Raw genomic sequence first — 21516 nt, 5'->3', positions numbered from 1 at the left:
TTGTATTTGCCTCACTTGTAATCAATAATACATTAAATTATCATTTTAATGACCAAAATAATTTTATAATTTTTTGATTTTCTTTCCTGCTCGATAACTCTGTTTCCTTGTTGAGTTCAATCCGGCATTGAATAAGCTTGTGAAAAATTACAAGTATTATGATCATGATTCTACAACCGCTCTCTCTGCAATCGAAGAGGCATCTCTGCAACCGAAGAGGTCTCTCTCAAGCCCTACACCTCTCTGCAACCTGCAACCGATCTCTCTGCAACCGATCAAGGGTAAATTGAAGCCGTGTCTGTGCAACTGAAGCAGCAACTTCAGGTTAGTCTGCGATCATTTTAGGGTTTCCAGTTCTAGGCATTGGTATCTTCACCTTGTTGATGTGAGGAATCTAAAGTTGGGGAAATGGGGTTTTGGACTCATTCACAGTATCAATTAATGCTAAGAATGATATGAATTTATTTTTCTGCAACTTGAATTCCTGTTTTATTTCATTTAATTTTTGTTAGTGGTTGAGTTTCTTCTGCTTTTCTTTATCTATTTAGATGATTACGTTTATTTTGCTTTTCTGATGGAATTGGAGTGGCTACCTCGTTGCTTTACTGAGATTATAGAATGTGGGTGTGGTTCTGTTTTATACTTGCTAGCTTAATGGGTTGTCTTCTTATGTATTTTCATATGCGTTTGGCCGGATTATTTTCTGTAATGTGATGGGCCTCTTTCTCTTCTCCTGGTCTTTGCTAATCATCCCTTTCCCTTCTAAAGCTTTACAATTAGAAGGTTCATCCTTCAAGCTTGGATTGGAAATGGATTGAAGTACTTTAGAGCAAATTACTTCTACTTCGTTGATGGTCATCTTCCACATTTTTCAATTACCAAATAATTTGGGTGGAAGTAGCTATAAGCTTGCACTTGGGAAAGTCACCTCTACAATAAGACAGCACATAGATATAGGTTTGAAACTGTTTGCAGTGAGTTGGTAGTAATTGTTAAGGTTGATATTCTTACATTAGGTTTTTATGCTTATCTTAATTTTTTGGTGTACACAATACTTTATTAATGTGATATGGTTTAAGCATGAATGTTTGTTTCTTGAAGTATTTTGTAATTTATGCACTTGATTATCGGTGTCACTGGAGCATAATTGTAACAATCAAAGAACCAAAGTAGATATGAAGATTTAAGTTCTTGTACATAACAACAGATTTTGGTTCCTCATCCTCCTCTACTCAGGGAGAGCTAATCAATTCAAGGTGGTTACAGGAACAGGACCTCTTGTTAGGCATATAATTCCCAATTCCAGTTCAATGTAAAATGTTAAAAAAATGCCAACTATCAAAATGAATGAGCCAAATTTGTGGGTTAGTGATTTTGAGGATGGCTTGGTATTTCCAGGGTGGTAGCAATGGAAGACTAATGTTGGTTAGGCATGGTGTCTACTACATTTTTTAGGTGGTGGGTAGGTGGTATGTTAGGATAATGTGGAATCATAAATAAGATGGGTAACAAAATAAGAGGGGTAAGGTATTTTTATTTGTTTATGATGTTTCAAGTTAACACTGTTAGATTAGGGTAGGGTTTATATATTCACAACAGGAGTGGGACATTATATTAGACTATCTAAAGTGGGTGGGGCATGATATATTCCCAAATGAAAATGGTACTGGGACCTTATTTTCTTTTAAAAGCAATGACCTAATAACCAGATTCTGAAAGGTTTGGAATTACTTGTGAGATCATGGGTGATGATTGCAGGATTTCATTTTGGTTTTGATTTGATTTCACTTCCTTTACCTTGCAAGTAGACCAACCAATGCAATTCAAAATGGTGTCTTCGTTAGAATATCCATTTGAGGGCCATCTCTATCAGTTCTTCCATGGCTTATGTATAAACATTCAACCAACATTTCCAGAGAAAGAGAAGGCCACTGGATGAACTAATTCTAGTTCTCTGCTGTTCAGTTGTTTTTAAGTCAAGTTTGTTAGATTTCTTTCTGTAAACTAGGCAGACCTTGGGTTTGGCCCTGAGCATTTACATTGTTGTTTTTCATCTCATTCTCCTTTGTAGGTGTTCTGCCTTGTCTCTCAAGTGATTCAGGAACTATATTACGTACTCAAGACAAAATTGTCATTGCTTGTTGGGCTATTCATAACTACATCTGCGATGAGCAAGTTGTTGACAAAAAGTTTTTAGAGTACAAAGACCCGCATTGGATACTTGAATAAGTCATATGGGACCTGTATGTTCCCCCTGAAAACACCCAAAATGAAGCAAGACAAGGCATATCGAATCCTTATGGTCCCAAGGATTGTATTTTGTTCTTTGGGTTCAGGTGTCCATAAGAATAGCTGCTGGGTTCTTTAGCTATTCGTTAGGAAGCTGTTCTATTCTAAAATTATATTAGCTACCTATCTTGGGGGCTATCCTAGTTGTGAATTGGTTCAGAAGAGTTAATTAAATTGTTTGAGTTATTCAAAAGATTTTAATACATTCTTATCTAGTAGTTGAAGCAATTTAGAATTCTATTTCTGTTTTCCCATGAAGCAGGTAACTGGGTAAGTACCGATGTTGTGAATAAAATAAGATATTTTTATTCAAAAATTGTGTTGAATATCTCTCGGTTTTGCATCTACTCCAAAAGAGAAAAGCTCATCCAGTCATAAGACACAAGGAACATAGAAGGCACTTTAGCAGTAAGGATGGTATCCATCTAGCAAGCACAAGCCAGTACTGTTGGATGAATCCCTTGAATTATCTACTATGTGGGTTGTCTGGAAAAAAGCATCTTGAACAAGATTATCCCATCCCTGCCCTGACCTCCTGCCTTTGATGAGTGATAAATGACAGAAGAACACCTAACATAAGGATGCCTTCTTTATGACACTGTTCTTCCCCTCTTTTTTTCACCAACCTGTTTACTCCTTTCTTAACTGTGAGTATTTCTTCTCCTTTCTTTGATATTATTCTTCAGTTTCAGCAAGGTGTTACTGTACAGAAACCACAGAGCTGCTGTTGAGAGTAGTACAGTTTGCTTCCCAGTTAAAGAACCTGGTGATTTGCTAGAAATTGTAGAAATTCATTGCTAAGAAAAAACCAAAATCCACGCATGATTTTGGGTTTGGATTGGAATGCGGTAGGGTTAATAGAGATTGTCTTTATATTATTCTCATTTTGGATTTTGAATAGTCAAATATTAATGAGATGAATAAGTAGTAATAAATCTTAGGGTTACTTTGGGGTTCTTGAAAAATGCACAGATGCAATGTCATCAGTTAATTGATAGAGCTAGTAGTTATAGGCATCGGTAATCTGAAGCAAAGTCTAAGGTTAGATTAGTAATTTAAAAAATTATAGATAATTTGGTAATTAAGTAATTTATTTGGGGGTGGGGACACATCAACAATAATACCTTGTTTAATGTCTTTAATATTTTTTTCTTTATGAAAGAGGGAAGGAGTCCAATCATGTCGGAATAAAATTTCAGTTGAGCTTAGTCCCTTTTTGCTTACAATGAGGGTTGCTATTTTATCTTGAAAAAGTCAAAGTTATTTTGCAAAGTGCCTTTTCAAGTATGAAAATTGAACCGGTTTGTTTCTTGAGAACAATAGAATGACTCAATTTGTCAAACTATTTGTTTCTTCTTTTTCCCCACGAGGTTAGGGTTCTTGGATAACCGTTGCTACAGTTCTTTCGTTGCAATGGCTCTCTATGTACGAACAATGGATTTGAGCATGGATTATGCTATTGTGATCGCCTCTTCGTTGCGATCTTCAACTATAACTTTTGTACACAAACTTGTAAGGTTTGCTACCCTTTGTTATAGTGGATTTAGCTTCTTTCTCAAGCCCCGGAGATGTAGGTTGCAAGACCGAATTCTGTCATCAAATCTCTCACCTCTTATTTGGGGTTTTCTTTTAGATTTACATTAGGATCGAATTTATCTCACCTAACAAACAGTAACAAATAAACAAAACCTTTCTCTTGATTCCAAGCCTTTTTTGTTCTTCTTCATGCTTCCATGTAGCCACTCAATTAGTAGCATAAGATGTATCCATTACAATTTACTACTTTAATCGGTTAAGTGTTGAATGTCTTTCATATTTCAGAGAGAAATCGAGATATCCATCGAAGTTCAAGCCATGGCAGGTGTTGATTATGTGAAAACTGGTTTAAAGTAGGAAACATACAGGAGAGATGGATCTGACAAACCACCACCATATTTGCTGGTACATGATAGAAGCATTGAAGAAGAAGAAGAATGTGACAGTTATAGGAATCGTGATGGGAGAGATGATTATAAGAACAAAAATGATGAAGCGATGAAGGCCTGGTGTCTATTATGAGCTAGAAACATCGCCTTTTCTATAACATTTTTTAGATTGACAATGAAAATCAAATAGATGGGGGAGATGATCATAAGAACAAAAACGTTGAAGATGAAAGCCTGATGTCTATTATGGGCTAGAAACATGAGACATTGCCTTTTCTATAGCATCTTTTAGATTGACAATGAAAGTAAAATAGATGCATTCTAGATTTTCTTCTTTGTACATAGACATTCATAGTGAATCCTTCATGGGATTCAACTCAATTCTGTTTCACATCTATTCTAATTAAATTCTTGACTTGTAGGATACTTTCAATGGTGTTGGTCTATATATAGTATTTGTTATTTGTTTGTTGAGTGTTTACAAAAAGACTCAGAAATTGGTGATTGTATTGGATCCAAAGTGAATATTAATTATCAAATTTCCCTCCTTAGAAGTTGAATATATGTTGTGTAATTGGGAATATCCTATTATTTATTTTCTTACAAAAAGAGTAGCAGAAGTTTTCTTAATCTAATGTTGTCTCTCATTTCTTCGCTTTACGAGGATAGGGATGCCGGTTATGTTGGAACTTATTTCTTTGTCTTCATTGCATTAGATAACAAACTTAAAAAGCATAATCCTTAATTTTGCATTAACTTCAAACTGGCTCACAAATCAAACTGAAATAAAAATATCACCTGTAAATATCTAAAATAAGACCCTGATAAGTAAAGTTAATTATAAATATAATTTTCGCTAGCTTCAATCAAATTGACAAACATACTAATAGCTAATGATCTGAAATCAGTACCGATAATGTAAATCACAAAGATAACCCTTAGGATGACTTTCAAAATTGGACCTCGGCATGTGGTAATCTCTTTCAGGTGCTTTCATCTTCTTTGCAAATTTGGTGTCTGATGTAACTATGCAATAAAAAGTCCCAACACAAAAGACCGATTCAAACAACAACACCAACACCTATGGCAATATGGAGTGTATCAATTTCCTTGGATGATTGGAGTAAATCCTCTTCGCTTTCTTTCTTGTTTGAAGCATTTGTTCTTGGAGAAGCATTCAATGCTTTCGCAACAACCCATAGCTCTTATTTAAAAATCCTCCCAATTGAAAAAGCCTATCTTGAACCCTTTGACTACTATTCACTTGGTGAGTCCGTGGTCGTAAAGGCAACAAGCTTTTATACAGTTGTTTTGACATGGCTTGGGAAACCTTGTAGTTTAACATTTTGTGATGTTTTATTAATAAAATCATGGGATGGTGTGAGAAAACGAATTGTTAATCTGTTAGTTTTAATTCGCCATTTAAACTACAACTAATCATACTTGTTGCTTCTCATCGGAGCAGTTGGGAGTCTTGAAAACCAAAAGAGTATAACCGAAACTCGAAATGAAACAGGTTAACAAAAGAGAAATATTCTCGAGTCAAGCGAAGTTGCAACTTAGGAATCCAAATCCATTGACGTGACATGATTATGTTCTATATTAAAGGTAGTCGTCAATTGAAGCAATTCTTCTCAAGCACTTCCATTTAAAATAATTAGACTTGCTGATAGTGTAAGATGAATAAGATATTTCGTCTTTTTAAATCTATTTCCCAGAATATGTAAAATTGTAATTTTAATGAACTACTTGTTTATTTATTAATTAATTATATTTGAAATTGGCTTTTCTTGTAAAGGTTTTGAAAAAAAAAAAACTTATTAATATTATTTGATTATGACTTTTCCTTTCTAACATTTAAAAACTTAATAATTATTATTATTTAATAAATTATGAGTTAGGATGTCATTAGTATTAATTCATTTAATAGTTATTAAACGTAAAATTACAATTGCAAACATCATTTAGTCATGTCAAAACCAGACAACAACTATCAAAACGCATAGCAAGCATTATCCGCCATTTATGTGTAGGTGAGAGGTGTTCAACAACTCTAGCAGTGACAAAACAACATTTCATACACTACAATATAAATTTTAATTAGTCATGGGTTAAGCCAACCATTATTATGGGATTGTAAGTGTGTGTTTTCATATCGATAGAACTAGTGAGTACAATAGGTATGATAATTAGCAGTAGCAACAAGGAAGTGTAATAATTGGTACTAAAACTAGAACCTAAGAAATTGAGACAACTTGGAAAAAACACAATAGGCATCAAACTAGTATTGATATCTCTATCTCTCAATTGTCTAAAAGTTTAAAGTGAACCCTATAAACATTGCCAATGAGCCTCAGCCTGGTGGCTTTCGGAAAACCTAGAGAGTGCAGTGTTATCAACTCAACAACATAAATGATGAGTTTTCTTTCTTTTTTTTTGTTCAAAAGGGCTTTATTAAACCGGGGGATGGGATACTAATAATGCCTCAGCGAGAGTCGAACCCACGACTTTTTCACTAAGAGATGTTGATTTCAACCACTAGAAGAGTTCTTTGGCTAAATGATGAGCTTTACAACAGCTATAGAAGTATTACTCAAAGAAAAGCAAACAATTCCATTATTGGAGATGCATATCGAATCAACTATGGTGGAGGACACATGATGGTACAAGAAATAATTAAAGTTAAGCAAAATATTGAGACAAATGTAGAGGAGACAAATGTAAAATGTCATTTTTCTTCCTTAAGAAAAATTAGGCATTCTATTATAACAAATCCAACGAGAAAAAGGGATTTAAATAGTGCTTAACAAACGCATCCTAAAACCCTACTAGGCTACCACCGAGCATTTGCCCTCCCTGTCGTTAAACCCTTTGGCGTTAATAAGTAACTCGCGCCCATATACCTAGAGAGTTCACTGGTAAGCTTCAACCCTGCCTGTTTGTTACGAGTCACGACTGTTCCTCTTCTCTTCCATTACCAAAACTTCATCCTCTCGTTCTATAGAGATCGGTTACCTTCATCTTGTGTGCGTCCATTGCGTTGATGGAGATCTGAATAAGAAATATTAGATCTCCTTCCCTAGTCGCAGAAGCTCTGCAGGTCTTCGAACACCAGTGGCTGCAGGTCTTCGAACGCAGATCGTGTCTTCCCTTCAAAGCTGCTGCTGCAAGAAAAAAAATGCAGAACCAGCAAAAAATCGACCGTTTCTTTTCCCTCTTCTTCTCTAACTAAGCTTCAGCCATAGCCGGTGTCTTTGCAAAAGCGGTTGGTCTTCTTCATCTTTTTCCTCTCCGGTGACACAATATACTTGCCGAACAGTTGCGGTGGTTAATCTCTTCTCAAGGCGTTTCCTGGTGGTGAGATTGTGAGAAACAGAGCAGTTATAAGGGTATTTTTTCCTTGTTTCGATTCTTTTATTTTCATAAATTTCTCCCTGTTTCATATTTCTCGTAGTGTCAGTTATCCTGAATTTCCTTGCCATGTAAATGGCAATTTGTAGTCTTGTTTTTCTTTTCTCATGGATGGCTATTTATAGTTAACGCATTTCTTCATGTATATATCTGGCAAGAAACCCTCAATGGAGAATATCCCAATGTCAACTCCTATTTTCCTCTTCATTTCAATATATAGGGGTTCTTGCTGGTCCTTCATGTCAGTTGCAGGCGTTATGGTATTAACAATATTTTGATTAATGTCCTGTAGGGGAACAAAACTTCAAAGTGGTGTAACTCTTGAATCCTCAACACTTTAAGATAGTTTAGTAAGATGATTAACAAGGTCTTTGAATAGTTGCAAACCGTATCAGTTAACCAATGAACAATTCCCACTGAGATTTGGTTCAATCGAAGAAAGTGTCTAGCATTATGTTTCTGTCGAGTTTTTGCTTATATGTCAATTTGTTAGTTTCAGAAGTTGAATGGCTGGATATAAGTCCAATTTTATTTGCATATATGTTTTTGGAGATGTATTCAGCTATGAACCCATCATAGATTCTCTGTTTTGAGCCACCCAGTAATCAGCAGACTGCCACCCTTCTTTTTGCCAGCTTTTACATATGGCAATAACAAAGAATCTAAGGAAAAATATCACCAAATTCTCAAACACTGCAGCCTTTTCACAATACAACCTGGTTGTGGGATCAAAACTTGGAAACAACCTTTTCTGCAAAGCAGGGGGCAGAGGTGCATGCACTTGCCCATAGCACTCCTGCAAAAGCAAGAGCTTCATGCACTGGGATGCTCAATTTTATTTTTATTTTAAATTTTAAATTTTTTTTTTTTTTTGCATCCTACTAGACCCAAAACCTAAATTTGTAACTCAATGTAGACCCTTTACCAAAATAAACCCAATCTAACCCGAATGTTCCAAAAAACTGAAAATAAAACAAAATATATAAACAAATAAAAAGGATGCTAACTAAAAGGTGAGTGACCAAAACATTAAGACAATATTTACCAAAAGAAACTCTTCCTAGACAAAATTAACAGCTAACAAGACCAGCAAAATCTTCAATAATTTAATTCCATATACCTTCCTTCAATGAAAGGTTGGATCAAGAATGACGTAACCCCAAGCAGAGTTTCATTCAAAGCCAATGAGGATGATAAATTATAGATCTTACACTTAACCATCACACTAATTATAAACAAGGTTTAATAAACCAACTGCTTAGAGAGGGTTTGCTGTGATTGCTAGAAACAGAAGAAAAAAAAGGCCTGGAACAGGAAGAAAATGAAGAAAAGTATGAGGAGAATAAGATGGATAAATTAGGAGGTGAAGGAGGTAAGCACAGCTCTTGGTAGCAGCATTTAACAAACTTCAACCTTTTATAAAGAAAAAGAAAAGCTATCCCGAATTGAAATTGAAACACTATTTTGGGACTCAACTAACTAAAATTATTCAGAGGCACCTAGTAGGGGGTCTGATTTAGAGTCTTGGAATGGTATGACAAGGCTACAACTTGTATCAAGTAAGTGGTTGGTATACTGTGTATATGGTTTGAATATGAGAAGTTTCTAATGGTCAGATTGGGAAAATTCTGGTTAGGAATTAGTGTTAGTTGGGAAAGCAGTATTCAGAACTCAAGTTATGATTGCTTCAAATGTTAGAATTGCAGTTGATTTGGAATACTAGTGTCACGATATGATTGCTTCCATTATGTTTGTACCATATCAACCTATGAAAGTATTGATCATAACTAGCATTGCATCGTATTTGTTTACTTTTGGCACTCAATTATGATTTTACCAGATGGACTCTCAAAATGCATCCCAGTCAAGAGGGAAAGACATTGCCTCATGGCCTATAGAGGTGTCTTTCTCTCTCTATTGGAGTTTTTCTTACAAATCCATGGTAGTGGGAGGGCAGGAGACAATGTCTCAAGAAAGAGCATTGGTTGGCCATTAGTACACAAATCTATGAAAGGTATGGGTCCAATTATGATTGGGAACAATGCCGCAATCATTTTAGGATTTGGAAAAGTAGGTTGCGTGCACTTTCTGACTTGCAAAAGCAAAGTGGACTAGGATGAAATGCAACTGATTTGAGATTCGATGCTGCCCCCCATTTCTAGAGTGAAGTGAAGGTAACTTCTAATGTTCACAAACCATCAGTTTATAGTTTACAATACTTTATAGTTTCTTATAAGTTGAGAATTAAAATTTGAAATTGTGGGAAGGACCATTCGGTGTGTCCCATTCACTTAGAGGTTGCTGCAGCCCTAGGTAATGAGATTGCAACTGGCATTGAAGTTGCAACTCCTAGAGATTTCTTGAATGATTCACAAATGAATTCACCTGAAGCCTATGAGTTCAATATACAATCGGATGCGAATGAGATTGGCAACTCGAGTTTTTAGCCTGATTTTAATACACCTGACATATCGTGTACCCAATCTACACCACATGGAAGTACTCGATCTCGAGGTAGGCCAAGAGGTGATGACCAGTCTGAACAGTCGAAGAAGAAAGGAATTGATAAAGTAGCGAGTCCCTTGAAGAATATCTCTGTTGCTTTGAAAGACGGAGTGAAGCACTGTCATGAGAAGGCTCCTGAGAAGGCTCTTGAGAAGGTTAAGGACAAGGATGAACTTCTATGTGAGACAATTAATGCAGTCACAGAGCTTGACTTGGAGACTCGATTGCTTGCAAAAGATGTCTTTCATGTGATTCAGGTTGAATCAACCCACAGAATCATCAAGGTAACCAAACAATTTTTCAAGTGATTCAGGTTGAATCCACCCACATAATTAGGGTAACCAAACAGTTTTTCAGACAGATTCACTTTTAGAATCACAGTAACCAAATGGTTTTTCAAATAGATTCACTTGTCAGAATTAGGGTAACCAAACAAATTTTTTTTTACGAATATGATTCTACAAAACCTAATTCCTCAGACTCACGATTCCCTAGAAACATGATTCTGAAGCCGATTCCAGGGATTGCGGAACCAAACGCAACCTTAGCGGTTCACCTCTTCTCCAATTTCTCCGTGTCGGCCTCTCTTGGTGGTGGGATTGTGAGAAGCACAGCAGTTAAGGTCAGGTAAATAAATCTCATAATTTCTTGTCTAAAAGGGTTGTGTGTGTTTCTGTCTCTTCCGCGAAGTTCGTCAAATGGGTTTTTGTCTCCTCACTGGGATTCTTCTGTTTTTCTTATATTTCCCCCATTTTCCCAATTTCATAGCAATGACGAAACTTTCTACCTGCCCCAAAGGTGTTATGGGAAACTTAATTTGCTTTTTCTTTTACAATAAAGAAAGAGAGAAAAGAAAGCGGTATAGACCCACTCTTGTGTTAGCAGCTTTCGGCATGGTTGCAAGTCCCCATCACAAACTTGATTACATGAGACAAAATATCTGGGGAACTTGCGGTGATGGGTCGTTGTCTTTCTACGACAATCAGTTTCCAAAATTTGTCATCATATGCAGGGGAACAAGAAGTCCGTCCTGTTTGTGACTTATGTTCATTGTGCAATTCGTGGCCTACATTGTTTTTTCTTTTTTTTGGGGGGGGGGGGGTGGAGCATGATGGGCTCACCCCGTTTCTTTATCCAAATTACATTGGTTCATATTCTTCAAATCAGTAGGGTTTTATGTGTAGTGTTGCATTGCAATGATGCATCTCCTCAAAGTTCCAGGGAGAATGGATAAAAGATAAAGGAAAGCTGCATTTGGATCTATAAGAAACTTGCGAAGGTCCCTTTTTTTGGTAGAATTGTAGAGGTTCCATTCAATTTAACATTAGAATCCATAGAAGGTTTAATTATATTACCATGGCTTTCATGACCAGAAGTGCTTGTTCTACTCCTTTCATGACCAGGAGTGCTTGTTCTACTCCTTTCATGCAGGTATGTCTGCCATATGATTTGTTATAGTGTTGATTGATTGATGCTGATGTTGGGATAAGTAGAACTAATTATACTTTTTTGTTTTGATTATTATATACTTGATATGTTGTAGTGTTTGTTTATTAGGTTGTGAGTGTCTATTTCATAGTTCATATTATTGCTTATGGAGCAGCCATATCAAACTCATACACATCATTTCTGCAGGTATTTTGTCACGCCAGATTTTCAATAGTATTATTGCCGTATGGCTGTTTTATTGCTGTATGTATTCATACAAATATGACTGCTGTTCCCGAACTTGCTAAATAAGATAAGAACTAGTTGGTGCTCGTACCTCTAGAGCTCATTGGTGGAAGTTGATCATGGCATCCCTAATACCTGAAACAGCCCCGAAAGTTTTGACAGCCGAGACCCTTTGGTCTGCAGCAAAGGTATCAGAGCGGATTCACATTGTCCCTGTTAGACTTCGAAGAGCAATCAAGAAATACTTTCGCGGTAGGAGGTTATGCATATTTTAAATCTGAATTTTTCTGCTAGCATTTTTTTTTTTGGTTCATCATGATTTAGTCTTTCATTTATGATCATTTGCATGAGTGCTGTTGCTTTTGTCGATTTGAATTTGAATTTGTGCCAGAGCAAGAGAAACCTAATATGAAGAGAAAAGTCTTGAGCTTATCCGAGTCATTCAGTGACATTAAAGAAGTGAATCTCCAACTGAGTGCCTCCACTTCAAAAGAGCTTGTTGAAGATCCTCTCAAGTCCATGGAGCAATCAAAGAGATGGAAGATCAAGACTTCCTATGGAGACGTTGGTCTTAAGTACAGAGAAGATGAAACTGTTGCTTACGTTGCTTCTCGCATGCCCGCTGTATACTCTGCTTGTCACAGAGTTCTCAGAGAGGTTGAAGGAATAAAATGGTTCTCTCTTATTGCTATTCTCAACTCCAAATTTTTTTTATGACATTGAATTGGTTATTGTAGGTTCGAAGAAGGCTACCTGGTTTTTCTCCAGCTAGAGTGTTGGATTTTGGCTCTGGGACTGGTTCGGTACTGTGGTGAGAAGCTGGTTCGATACATTTCTGCTGATTCTTTCAATAGGAGATTTGTTCAACTTAGCATCAATTTGCCATTGTGAATTTGATTGCTCACCTCTCCTTTTCAGCATTTGAAAGTTGTTCTTCGATTAACATTGCAGGGCATTACGAGAAATATGGCCTCATTCATTGGAGAGAATCAATTTGGTAGAGCCATCGAAATCGATGCAACGGGCTGGTCAGAGCCTTTTACTGGGTAATCAGCTTTACTTCTGATCTTGTGACATGTTTCTTTCGGTTGGTGTTCATCATGATATCCTGTGAGATTAAGGTCTAGCATTGATAATAGTGGTCACAAATCCTACGTTTACTTACCCTGGTCTGAGAATTTCTTGTTTCAGTCTTGTCTATGGCATCTAATGATAGGTACATGATTCCCATACCTTAGGTATAAAAATGTGTTACCAATATCCTGGAAGTATTTTTATTTGTTGGAGCACCTCAATCAATTTTTTCTGTATGGATCAACCATTGTGTTTCCTATCATCCCGTGGCTTCAGAATTCCCAAAATATCATAAAAAAGGTGGAAAATGTTAGTGATCTTTTGGTGCAAGTGATTCCAGTGAGGCTCAGTTAACTAGATCTTAGTGGCTGCGGTCCCTGTGGTGTTTATATTCCTGTCTTCTTATGGATACTTAATGCAGTTGAGTTGATTTCAACTGGAATAATCCCTTCCAAAACTGCAGTAGTGCGGAAGCAAAAAGTATTATAGTTCCTCACAAGAGTGAACTGAATACTTTATTCACAGCCCCAGTGGGTATTCATAGTTTTACAGTTGAAGGAGATCAAATCAGACTAGGAAAGGAAACCAAAAACATTTTGCAAAAGGAGAGAGACAGAAACAGACTGGAAGGAGGAATCTAACAGAAGAAGAAAGAGGGGGGGGGGGACTAGTAGGACCCAATAGGGACTTTACCTTTCCAAATTGCTCCTGTCAACAAAAATAAAAGAAAATGATCATCTAGGAAGGAAGGTTGATGCAGAAGAATTCCTTGTTAACGTTTTCCCTAGATGGTGGATGTGCCCCATTAAAGTATAGGATAGGATAGGATAGGAGGGCTCATTGTTCTGGAGAAGCTTCAGTATTTCGATTCTGCCATATTCTGAAGATGGTAACATTGCCGCAACATCATTGTTCCTATGACTTAGTACTCTTTTTTTTTGGAATCAAATCCCTATGATATGTAGGATGGGCAAGTTTCAAAGAAAACTACAGAATCTGGGAAAGGGATTTAATAAATGTATTTTAAAAATGTTTTCAGTTTCTCCTCAAAAAAAGAATCGGTTGTTGCAGCTTGCAGGATCTTGGATCCAAATTTGGTAGCTGGGCTTAAGTTCAGTACTGAGTCTAGAATAGAAGAAGTTAGCTGAATGAAACATAGACTCTTAGGCAGCTTTCATGGTAGTGCGGTGACACTTGACTGGTTGGACAAGTATGACTGGGTTTGGAAACCCTAACCCAGATGAACTGGTCTGAACCTGGTTTTGTTTAGCTAGTCTTTGTGTCTTTTATGATGTTTGTTTTGTTTCTAGTTTTGATAATACACGGAGATAAAGTTTGATTGCAAGTTAGCTTCATTTTTAGAGTATAGTTAGGAGTCTTTGTCTTTCTCTTTATATACTTGCAATAACATAATCGAGTAGAAACTAGAAAGTTGATTGGACTTGTTCAATGTCAGTGAGTGTGATTGTGAATGAGTGAATGTGCCATTCCTTCTCCCCCCCCTCCCAAAAAAAAAAAAAAAAACGCAACTCTGAGATCCTTTCAGAAATTTTCTTCTTTTCTTATTGTCTCTCCATCATGCTGTATTCTGGCTTTGTTGTGGCATATGATTTAATTTTGGCTAGAAAAATGCTTGACAATTTGTGTATGAAAAGCTACTACTTTAATATGATGTGTGTGATTGTTTAAAATGGTCGAATAAAATGCTGATTCTTACGCTGGTGTTTAATCAGATCAGAAGGACTTGCCGCTTATTCAAAGCTATGATAGCATTCAGGAGCTAGCACGAAATCTTGAAAAATCTGACCGAGAGCATGACCTTGTAGTCGCTGTAAATTCCATAAAGCTTTACTTTCTATGGCTACTACAAATGCAACTATTATATTTGACCATTGCTAAAAACAAATTTCTTAAATGATAAATTTTCTTTCTTTCCTATGATTAGCTGCTATTGTTATTTCATGGCTGGGTAGGTACTAGACCTAGTTCCAAAAAAATTAGTCATTTTATGTACTTCCAAAAGTAATTAGATTGAGTAGCCCATATAATTTTGTTATGTACTTGTAATTTCTTTATCAGGGGAAAAAATGTTTTGTGGTCTCATATGGATCCTAATAAATAGTAATATAAGTCAACATATGTGTTTACCCTTAAAAAGTATTCAGTCGTTGCGGTGGAACTGATGACTGCTGAATCTTAAGCTGATCTTAAAATCATGGATAACCTGACTGATGGTCATGTTTGCACTTTTAACCAATTGTTACATGATGAGAAAAATGCATGATTCGGTATCAGAGTCTATGCAATTCCTGGGGAAAAGACAATGTTCATCATATTTAGCAGATAAGAATGAATTGTTCTCCGACAATTTTACCACCTCCCTCACACAAGTACCAAGAACAAGAAAAAAAATAAAAAAATAAGAACAGTAAATGCAGAAAAAGCTAAATATTCTACTTTTCTGATATTTCTTTTTCTAAGCTCTCGTTTTAAATTAAAATCACATAAAAATTTGAGAAAGAAAGGCTTGCAAACCACGTGCCTATAAGGGCTGAATTTTCTCTCCTCGGAAGGGGCAAAGGTGCCGAATATGGAACTAATGCACCCTCTTCTCCCTCCTCCACCTCCCTCTCTTTTGATGTTCTGTGCCAAAAAAGTGGGGAATAAATAACCGGCAAACAGAAACAAATATAATATAAGAAGAAACATAAACCATAGAGGGTATTTACTGTAGACCTTGTAATTTCCTGATTCATGCACTGTAGTGTGCTTCTGAATAATTTTCTTTATTGCTAATTGTGATTTTCTCTCCTGTTAAATTATTATCAATTTGTGGCCTTTTCAGCTAGTTCTGACTAGTTTTATCTAATTATTTTTACTATCAATGAAGTCTTATGTACTTGGCGAGGTTCCTTCACTGAAAGATAGAATCACCATCGTCCGTCAGCTTTGGGATCTTACGCGAGATGTCCTGGTATGATTTCTTTACTCACAAGATCGAGTCCATTTTTGTTTGCGCTTATTTTCCATAGTGCTGATTGAATTTTTGGGAAGAAAGCAAAAATTCTCATGATGGAGCCTCAATTAAATGAGGGCCAGTTTCCACGATCACTAGATCAGAACCAACTCAAATTGTGTGGAAAATAAGGAGTTGTCGAATTTTTGGTTTTGCGTGTAGAGCAAAAGTGGTATCTCAAATTTGGTCTTGGACTCTTGGTTTTGGTTAAGGTTGTGATGGGATGAGGAGTTTTAAGTTCTAGTCTTAACCAACCACAATGATAGAGCTCTAAAAAATTTTGGGTGATCTTTGGAGTTCTTGAGATGAGTATTTCTTCTGGATTTTGGATGGTCAAATCTTCCCAACAATTGTGGGATATATGTAGTAAGAAATCAGAATATCGTGTGTTCAATTTGAAGCCAAATTATCTGGTAATAGTTGTTTTCTTGAAACCACAGGGTTGTAGGGAGTTTGATGGGGGGTTACAGACAGGGGGTTCTTGTGGTCAATTGATCTGAAACATGGATCAAACTTAGGGGATGATATATAGGGATAATGCTCCAAGTTGTGGGCAAAACTGATGGTTATAGCTCAAACTTCGGAATTTGGGTCTTTTGGGGAGTCCAAAAGTTCATGAAATGGGGTGAAGCCGTGGATCTTGGATGGTTTTATATGTACTCTTGATAGGATGAAGGAGATGATGTTTATAGGCTGTGTGATGGAGTTGGGAGGTTTCCAATGGTGTAGGTGGTACGAGTGTATGACTCACAAGGTTAGGGTTTAGTACTAGGATATTATTCACCCCAAGTACAAGAAAGTGGGATGGAAGGGATGAAGATGGATACGGAAAGCTCAGAAAGTGCTTAGATGACCATATAAAGAAGAACAAAGAAGAACAACAATGGAAAGAATGGAAAGAATGGAAAGAATGGGAAGAAACATGTTTGAACACCAAATAGGGAAAAACTAGTTTGCTGATAGGGATTTAATTTCGTTGAACAAATATGTGAAGGGAAAGGAAGGGCTAGAAAGAGTTACAAGCTGAAGGAAGGAAAGCTTGAGGTTCGTGTTAGATTCAATTGCTTTGCGGAGGATCTGCTTCCTCGGCGCTGTTGCTCTCAACCATGTGTGAGCCTCTGGCATTCCTCATATCATCACCACTGGTGCGTGATGCCTTCGTCGCTGATCATTCTCCGTCCAACTTGATCCTCGTTGAGTCATTCCTAGTTTTTGGTTTTACACTCCTGGCTGCCCTGCTTGTGTATTGGGTTTTTTTGGAACTGTTAGCTTTATATTAGGGGGTGCTGGACTTCTACATGTACCACCAGGGAGAGTTGAATCCATGACCTTTTCACTAAGAAGTATTGGTCACATACCACCAGGGACAGTCGAACCCATGACATTTTCACTAAGAGGTGTTGATCATTGCTAATTGAGCAACTCTCTGATGGTTGCGCATTTATTGGGTTATTTTCATCATTCCAAGGCAAAGTAGAATGAACTGACATCCGGATTCAACCTGAATCCATTTAATGTAACTGGATGTTGATTGCTGACGTAGTAATGCCAGTATTCGATATTTAAATGGGAACAACTCTTCAAGTTCACATCCTATTCAGATGGATTTGGATTCACCTGTATGGATACGATATTTATTCAGAAGCAGATTTCGGTTATCTATTTACAGCTTTACAGGCAACCCAGCAAGTTGGGAGTATCTCAAGTAAATGGGATTTGCTACATGAACCTTTGCTGTCCAACAGCCTCTACATGTGTCATGCTTATCTTTCCCTACAATTTCTCCTGTGGTTACTTTAAGTCTATCCCCAATTTGTTACTTTAGATAGAGGGAGGGGGTTAGGGCAGTGAAACCCTTGCTCTGTTAGTGAACATTAGTTTCAGATGTGGGGTCCCAATTAAATGTGTGGTGGAAGAGGTAGAGGATAGCGTATGAGAGGTGAACCAAATCTGATCTGACATCCAAGGAGAGTCATTTGACCTAACAGTCTTCTCATAGAAAAAAGCTTTCCAGGCCAAAGCCTTTTGTAGTTGGAACTCAGTCACTCGCAATGGAATTAAAGAAGTCAACTTGGAGGGTTCAGTTTTACCAAAAAGAAAAGAAAAACTTGGAGAATTCAGACCGGATCTAATTGCTTGCTTTGTGTTCCCACTTCAATACTATCAAGAAAGATAACAGCGATAAATTTTCCAAACAATGATCCATTGAGATGACATTTGTGCTCCATATGGGGAGAGGAGAGAGATAACCATGGAACAGTTACATAGGCCCGCTCCCTTTAAATCAATGTGTAAAACTCAAGTGGAATCAAATAATAATTGATTTATTGATTTCAATTTATATTATTTCTTTTGGTTCCATTAAATAATTTTGGTTCCAAATTGATACCTTTATTCTTGGATGGTTTTATATGTACTGTTGATAGGACAAAGGAAATGATGTTTATAGGCTGTGATGGATTTGGGAGGTTTCCAATGGTGTGTAGGTGGTACAAGTGTATGACTCACCAGGTTAGGGTTTAATCGTGGGATATTACTCACCTTGGACTCTCTTGGATATTATTCAGCAACACAGTTGGATGTATCTCACCAGCCAAGGGTACGGTGGAGAAAACCACAAAGGCAGCAATTTATTTATTAATATTCAAATCTGTCTTTCTATTCCTTCACATTGCGGGTATATGGGTTTTAACCAGCCTATTACAAAGTTCTAACCTACAAAGGAAAACTAACTCTATTTAAAACATAACACAACTCCAGCTATTTATGGAACTCCATAACCTATACGGTCAATTCTAGGTTTATTCTAAGGAAAAATAGGGTGCTTGATCTGTATCATCTCATGTGGTGCAATGTTATGACTAGTTTATTTGTCTAATGTAGTTATACCTTATGTCATCTTTATTACTTGGACTTAAATATCCAGATTATGTACTCAAAATATGTTAGTTTATGATCATTGCTGTACCCCTGTATATATGTGACTAAGCAGAGGAGGATAGAGATTGAAGAAAAGAACTATGGTTGAAGCTGTGAGACACAGTGAAGGTCTAGTGGGAGACTGTAGGTGAGAGGGTGAGAGAGTTGCCCTATACCCCCTTCTTTATACCTTTCTTCTTGTCCTATTTATGTTTTTCTTTTGTCTCACAAAGAAGGGGAGAGACTGGGGGAGAGGCTGGGAGAGTTGACCCTATTGCCCCCTTGTATGTACTTCTTCTTAACCTTTTTATGTTTTCCTTTCAAATGTAAACACGAGATAAAAAAATAAAGTTCTAGTTATTCAACTTGTTCTTATTGTGTTGATCCTGGCTCAGTGGCTCCAACCAATATCTTTCTCTGGGATTTCTCTGGTTTGAGGTTGATTTTGAATTAATAACTCATACATGTGTGTTAAACTAGGTTTTTCAATCATTAACCTGTAAATGATAACAGTTCTGTATTTTAGAAAGTCTTTCATGGACTGATCTTTGCCATATTAATTTCTAAACAAGGTGACATATTTGGGGTAGGTTCTGGTTGAGCCTGGGACGCCACATGGATTTAACATCATATCTCAAATGCGATCTCATATCCTGTGGATGGCAAAGAGGGTAATTTTTCCCATGTACTTTGGTGTGGGTATTTATCAGTATCCGTTATAGGAATGTTCAACTAATTATGTGTTTATGGATTCGAAGAAATGTCGCAAATCTGATGGATCTGATGAGGCTTCCAAGGATACAGTGGCTTCCAAAACCGATGCATTTGTGATTGCTCCTGTAAGTTTCAAATCTTCCCTTAACATCGCTGCCTTTCTTCTTAATTTGTTCTTCAGCTTCATGCGTGGATGGGTTATTTACATTTCCTGTTGTAGTGCCCTCATGATGGACCTTGTCCGTTGGAGAAAACTGGCAAATATTGCCATTTTGTCCAGCGTTTGCAGCGGACTTCTTCTCAGCGTGCATACAAGGTAAGCTGTTTAGTCTGATCATATGCTTGCTTTCGGGTAATGGATTTTGGTTGCTCGTACTGTCAACACAAATATTTTGAAAGAGAGACCTGAATGTATGGTATACCATTCCCTTTTACTGTTCTCCTCGCGGTTGCTAAAACTATATTGGCAGTCAAACTGAAAAATGCCTCATCCCTTTTTATTTCAGTGAAGTGAAAAACAATGAATCAGAAAGTAGGGCAGTGCCATTTTTTTTGTTCCCTCAAGTGCATGTCCTGTCCTGTTTTAGAAATACTATGGCCTGCTGACAACCTTTTAGATTCAGAGTTGACTGGATCAACTTTGGTACCATCAAGTTGAATCATGGTATCAGATGGTGGGTTGTGGCAGGTCATGGATTAGGCCAAACCATCCAAATTATTATTTCCCCTTCTTATTTCACGAGTAAGAAGAAGCTATGATAATGCCTGGCCTATTCCAAATGATCCAACTTTCGAGTCCAAGTGAACAAATCAATGACTGTCCATCTAATGACTGGCGTGGGTGCCAGAGGACGGGTGTTATAACGTTGCATAATTAAAGGTTCTGATGGATGAACGAGGCAGTCAGGCTGTGAAGCAATAGTTAATTAACTTCAGCTTGTCATACTCGACAAGGGCTTGTTTTATATGCTGAAGTTGCAATACGTAGACATAGTCTTTTGTAGCTTCTCATTTTCTGTATCTTGGTTCATCTGTCCAATGAGTTTGTGTTTAAAAGTAGTGTTCTGTTGGGCAATGTTGTTTACTGTTTTCCCCTTGAAAGAAGTCCATTGCTTTATGTTGCCTAATTCTTCTCCATTTTCCTCTATAGAGGTCCAAGGGCCAACCTTTACGCGGATTTGAGGATGAGAAATTTTGTTTTGTTGCCTTGAGACGAGGGCAGCGGCCAAAGTGAGTAACTATTCCATAGCAATGCCATGTTTGAATTTTTGAGATGAGTGATAGACTAATACTTTATATGATATCTCTCTCTTTATATGAGTGCTTTTTAACTTCTCATTATAACAGGGAACCCTGGCCACTTGATGGTATGACATTTGAAACTCTGAAAGAACAGCATGCTAAAAGGAGACCTGAGGATCTTGAGATTGATTATGGTGCGTATTCTTTGATTTTGGTGGCATATTTCATTTCAAATTAACAGTGAACATGCCTTCCCCAAGCATTTTCTGTCACAGAGACCATTTCTTCGATTTTAGAAGTTTCATTTATGCATCCAAGTAATAGGTTTTGCATTTTAGATTTATTCTTTAGGTGTATTAATTGTGACTTTTTGGGTTAATGATGATCAAAACAGAGGACCTATATGGATCTGGGGATGAGGATATTTCCAATGAAGAGGATCCAGCTTTAGACAACTCTGATTTTACAGAGACGGATGCAGTAACCGAGCATGAAGAGGAGGAAGAAGAGGGAGATGATGCTGCCCATGCCAATCTGGGGAGTGGTTGGGGTCGCATTATCTTCACACCCGTTCGGAGAGGCAAGCAAGTATCAATGGATGTCTGCCGATCAATTAAACATGATGGGTCAGAGGGTACTTTTGAACGTGTTGTCATCACCAAGAGTAAGAACCCTACCCTACACAAACAAGCACGAAGGTCCCTCTGGGGAGACCTGTGGCCATTTTGAGCCCGTTTCCACCATTTA

At 37.2% G+C, this 21516-nt stretch overlaps 1 protein-coding gene across 3 annotated transcripts; it reads left to right on the top strand.

The window, feature by feature from the left end:
• The first annotated feature begins 41 nt into the window (after positions 1 to 41).
• Positions 42 to 21510, top strand: LOC149030362 (copper ion binding / methyltransferase). 3 transcript variants are annotated; one of them, XM_089142654.1, is made up of 13 exons: positions 42 to 324; positions 11766 to 12056; positions 12196 to 12461; positions 12542 to 12615; positions 12756 to 12850; positions 14612 to 14709; positions 15769 to 15852; positions 19404 to 19484; positions 19572 to 19652; positions 19748 to 19843; positions 20678 to 20757; positions 20875 to 20963; positions 21164 to 21510. In XM_089142654.1, exons 2-13 carry the CDS (start codon positions 11924 to 11926, stop codon positions 21496 to 21498), a joined length of 1512 nt encoding a protein of 503 aa, XP_088998780.1. In that variant the 5' UTR covers positions 42 to 324; positions 11766 to 11923; the 3' UTR covers positions 21499 to 21510. The 3 variants fall into 3 exon arrangements, with proteins under 3 accessions (XP_088998780.1, XP_088998781.1, XP_088998779.1); XM_089142653.1 differs by lacking the exon at positions 42 to 324 and adding an exon at positions 7020 to 7603; XM_089142655.1 differs by lacking the exons at positions 42 to 324; positions 19404 to 19484 and adding an exon at positions 7019 to 7603.
• The last annotated feature ends 6 nt before the right edge of the window (positions 21511 to 21516 follow it).

Source organism: Hakea prostrata, chromosome 1, assembly GCF_041222555.1.
Source record: "Hakea prostrata isolate BN-2017 chromosome 1, UWA_Hpros_2, whole genome shotgun sequence".
NCBI classification, from domain to species: Eukaryota; Viridiplantae; Streptophyta; class Magnoliopsida; order Proteales; family Proteaceae; genus Hakea; species Hakea prostrata.
Note: the sequence above shows the minus strand (reverse complement) of the source record. Positions and strands in the feature narration are given on the sequence as shown.

Excerpts from the sequence above, each read along its gene's own strand:
- LOC149030362 (XM_089142654.1), top strand. The coding sequence starts at position 11,924 with ATGGCATCCCTAATACCTGAAACAGCCCCGAAAGTTTTGACAGCCGAG. Across the intron at positions 12,616-12,755 it reads GGGACTGGTTCGGTACTGTG|GGCATTACGAGAAATATGGC; the intron begins GTGAGAAGCTGG and ends TTAACATTGCAG. Across the intron at positions 14,710-15,768 it reads AGCATGACCTTGTAGTCGCT|TCTTATGTACTTGGCGAGGT; the intron begins GTAAATTCCATA and ends CTATCAATGAAG.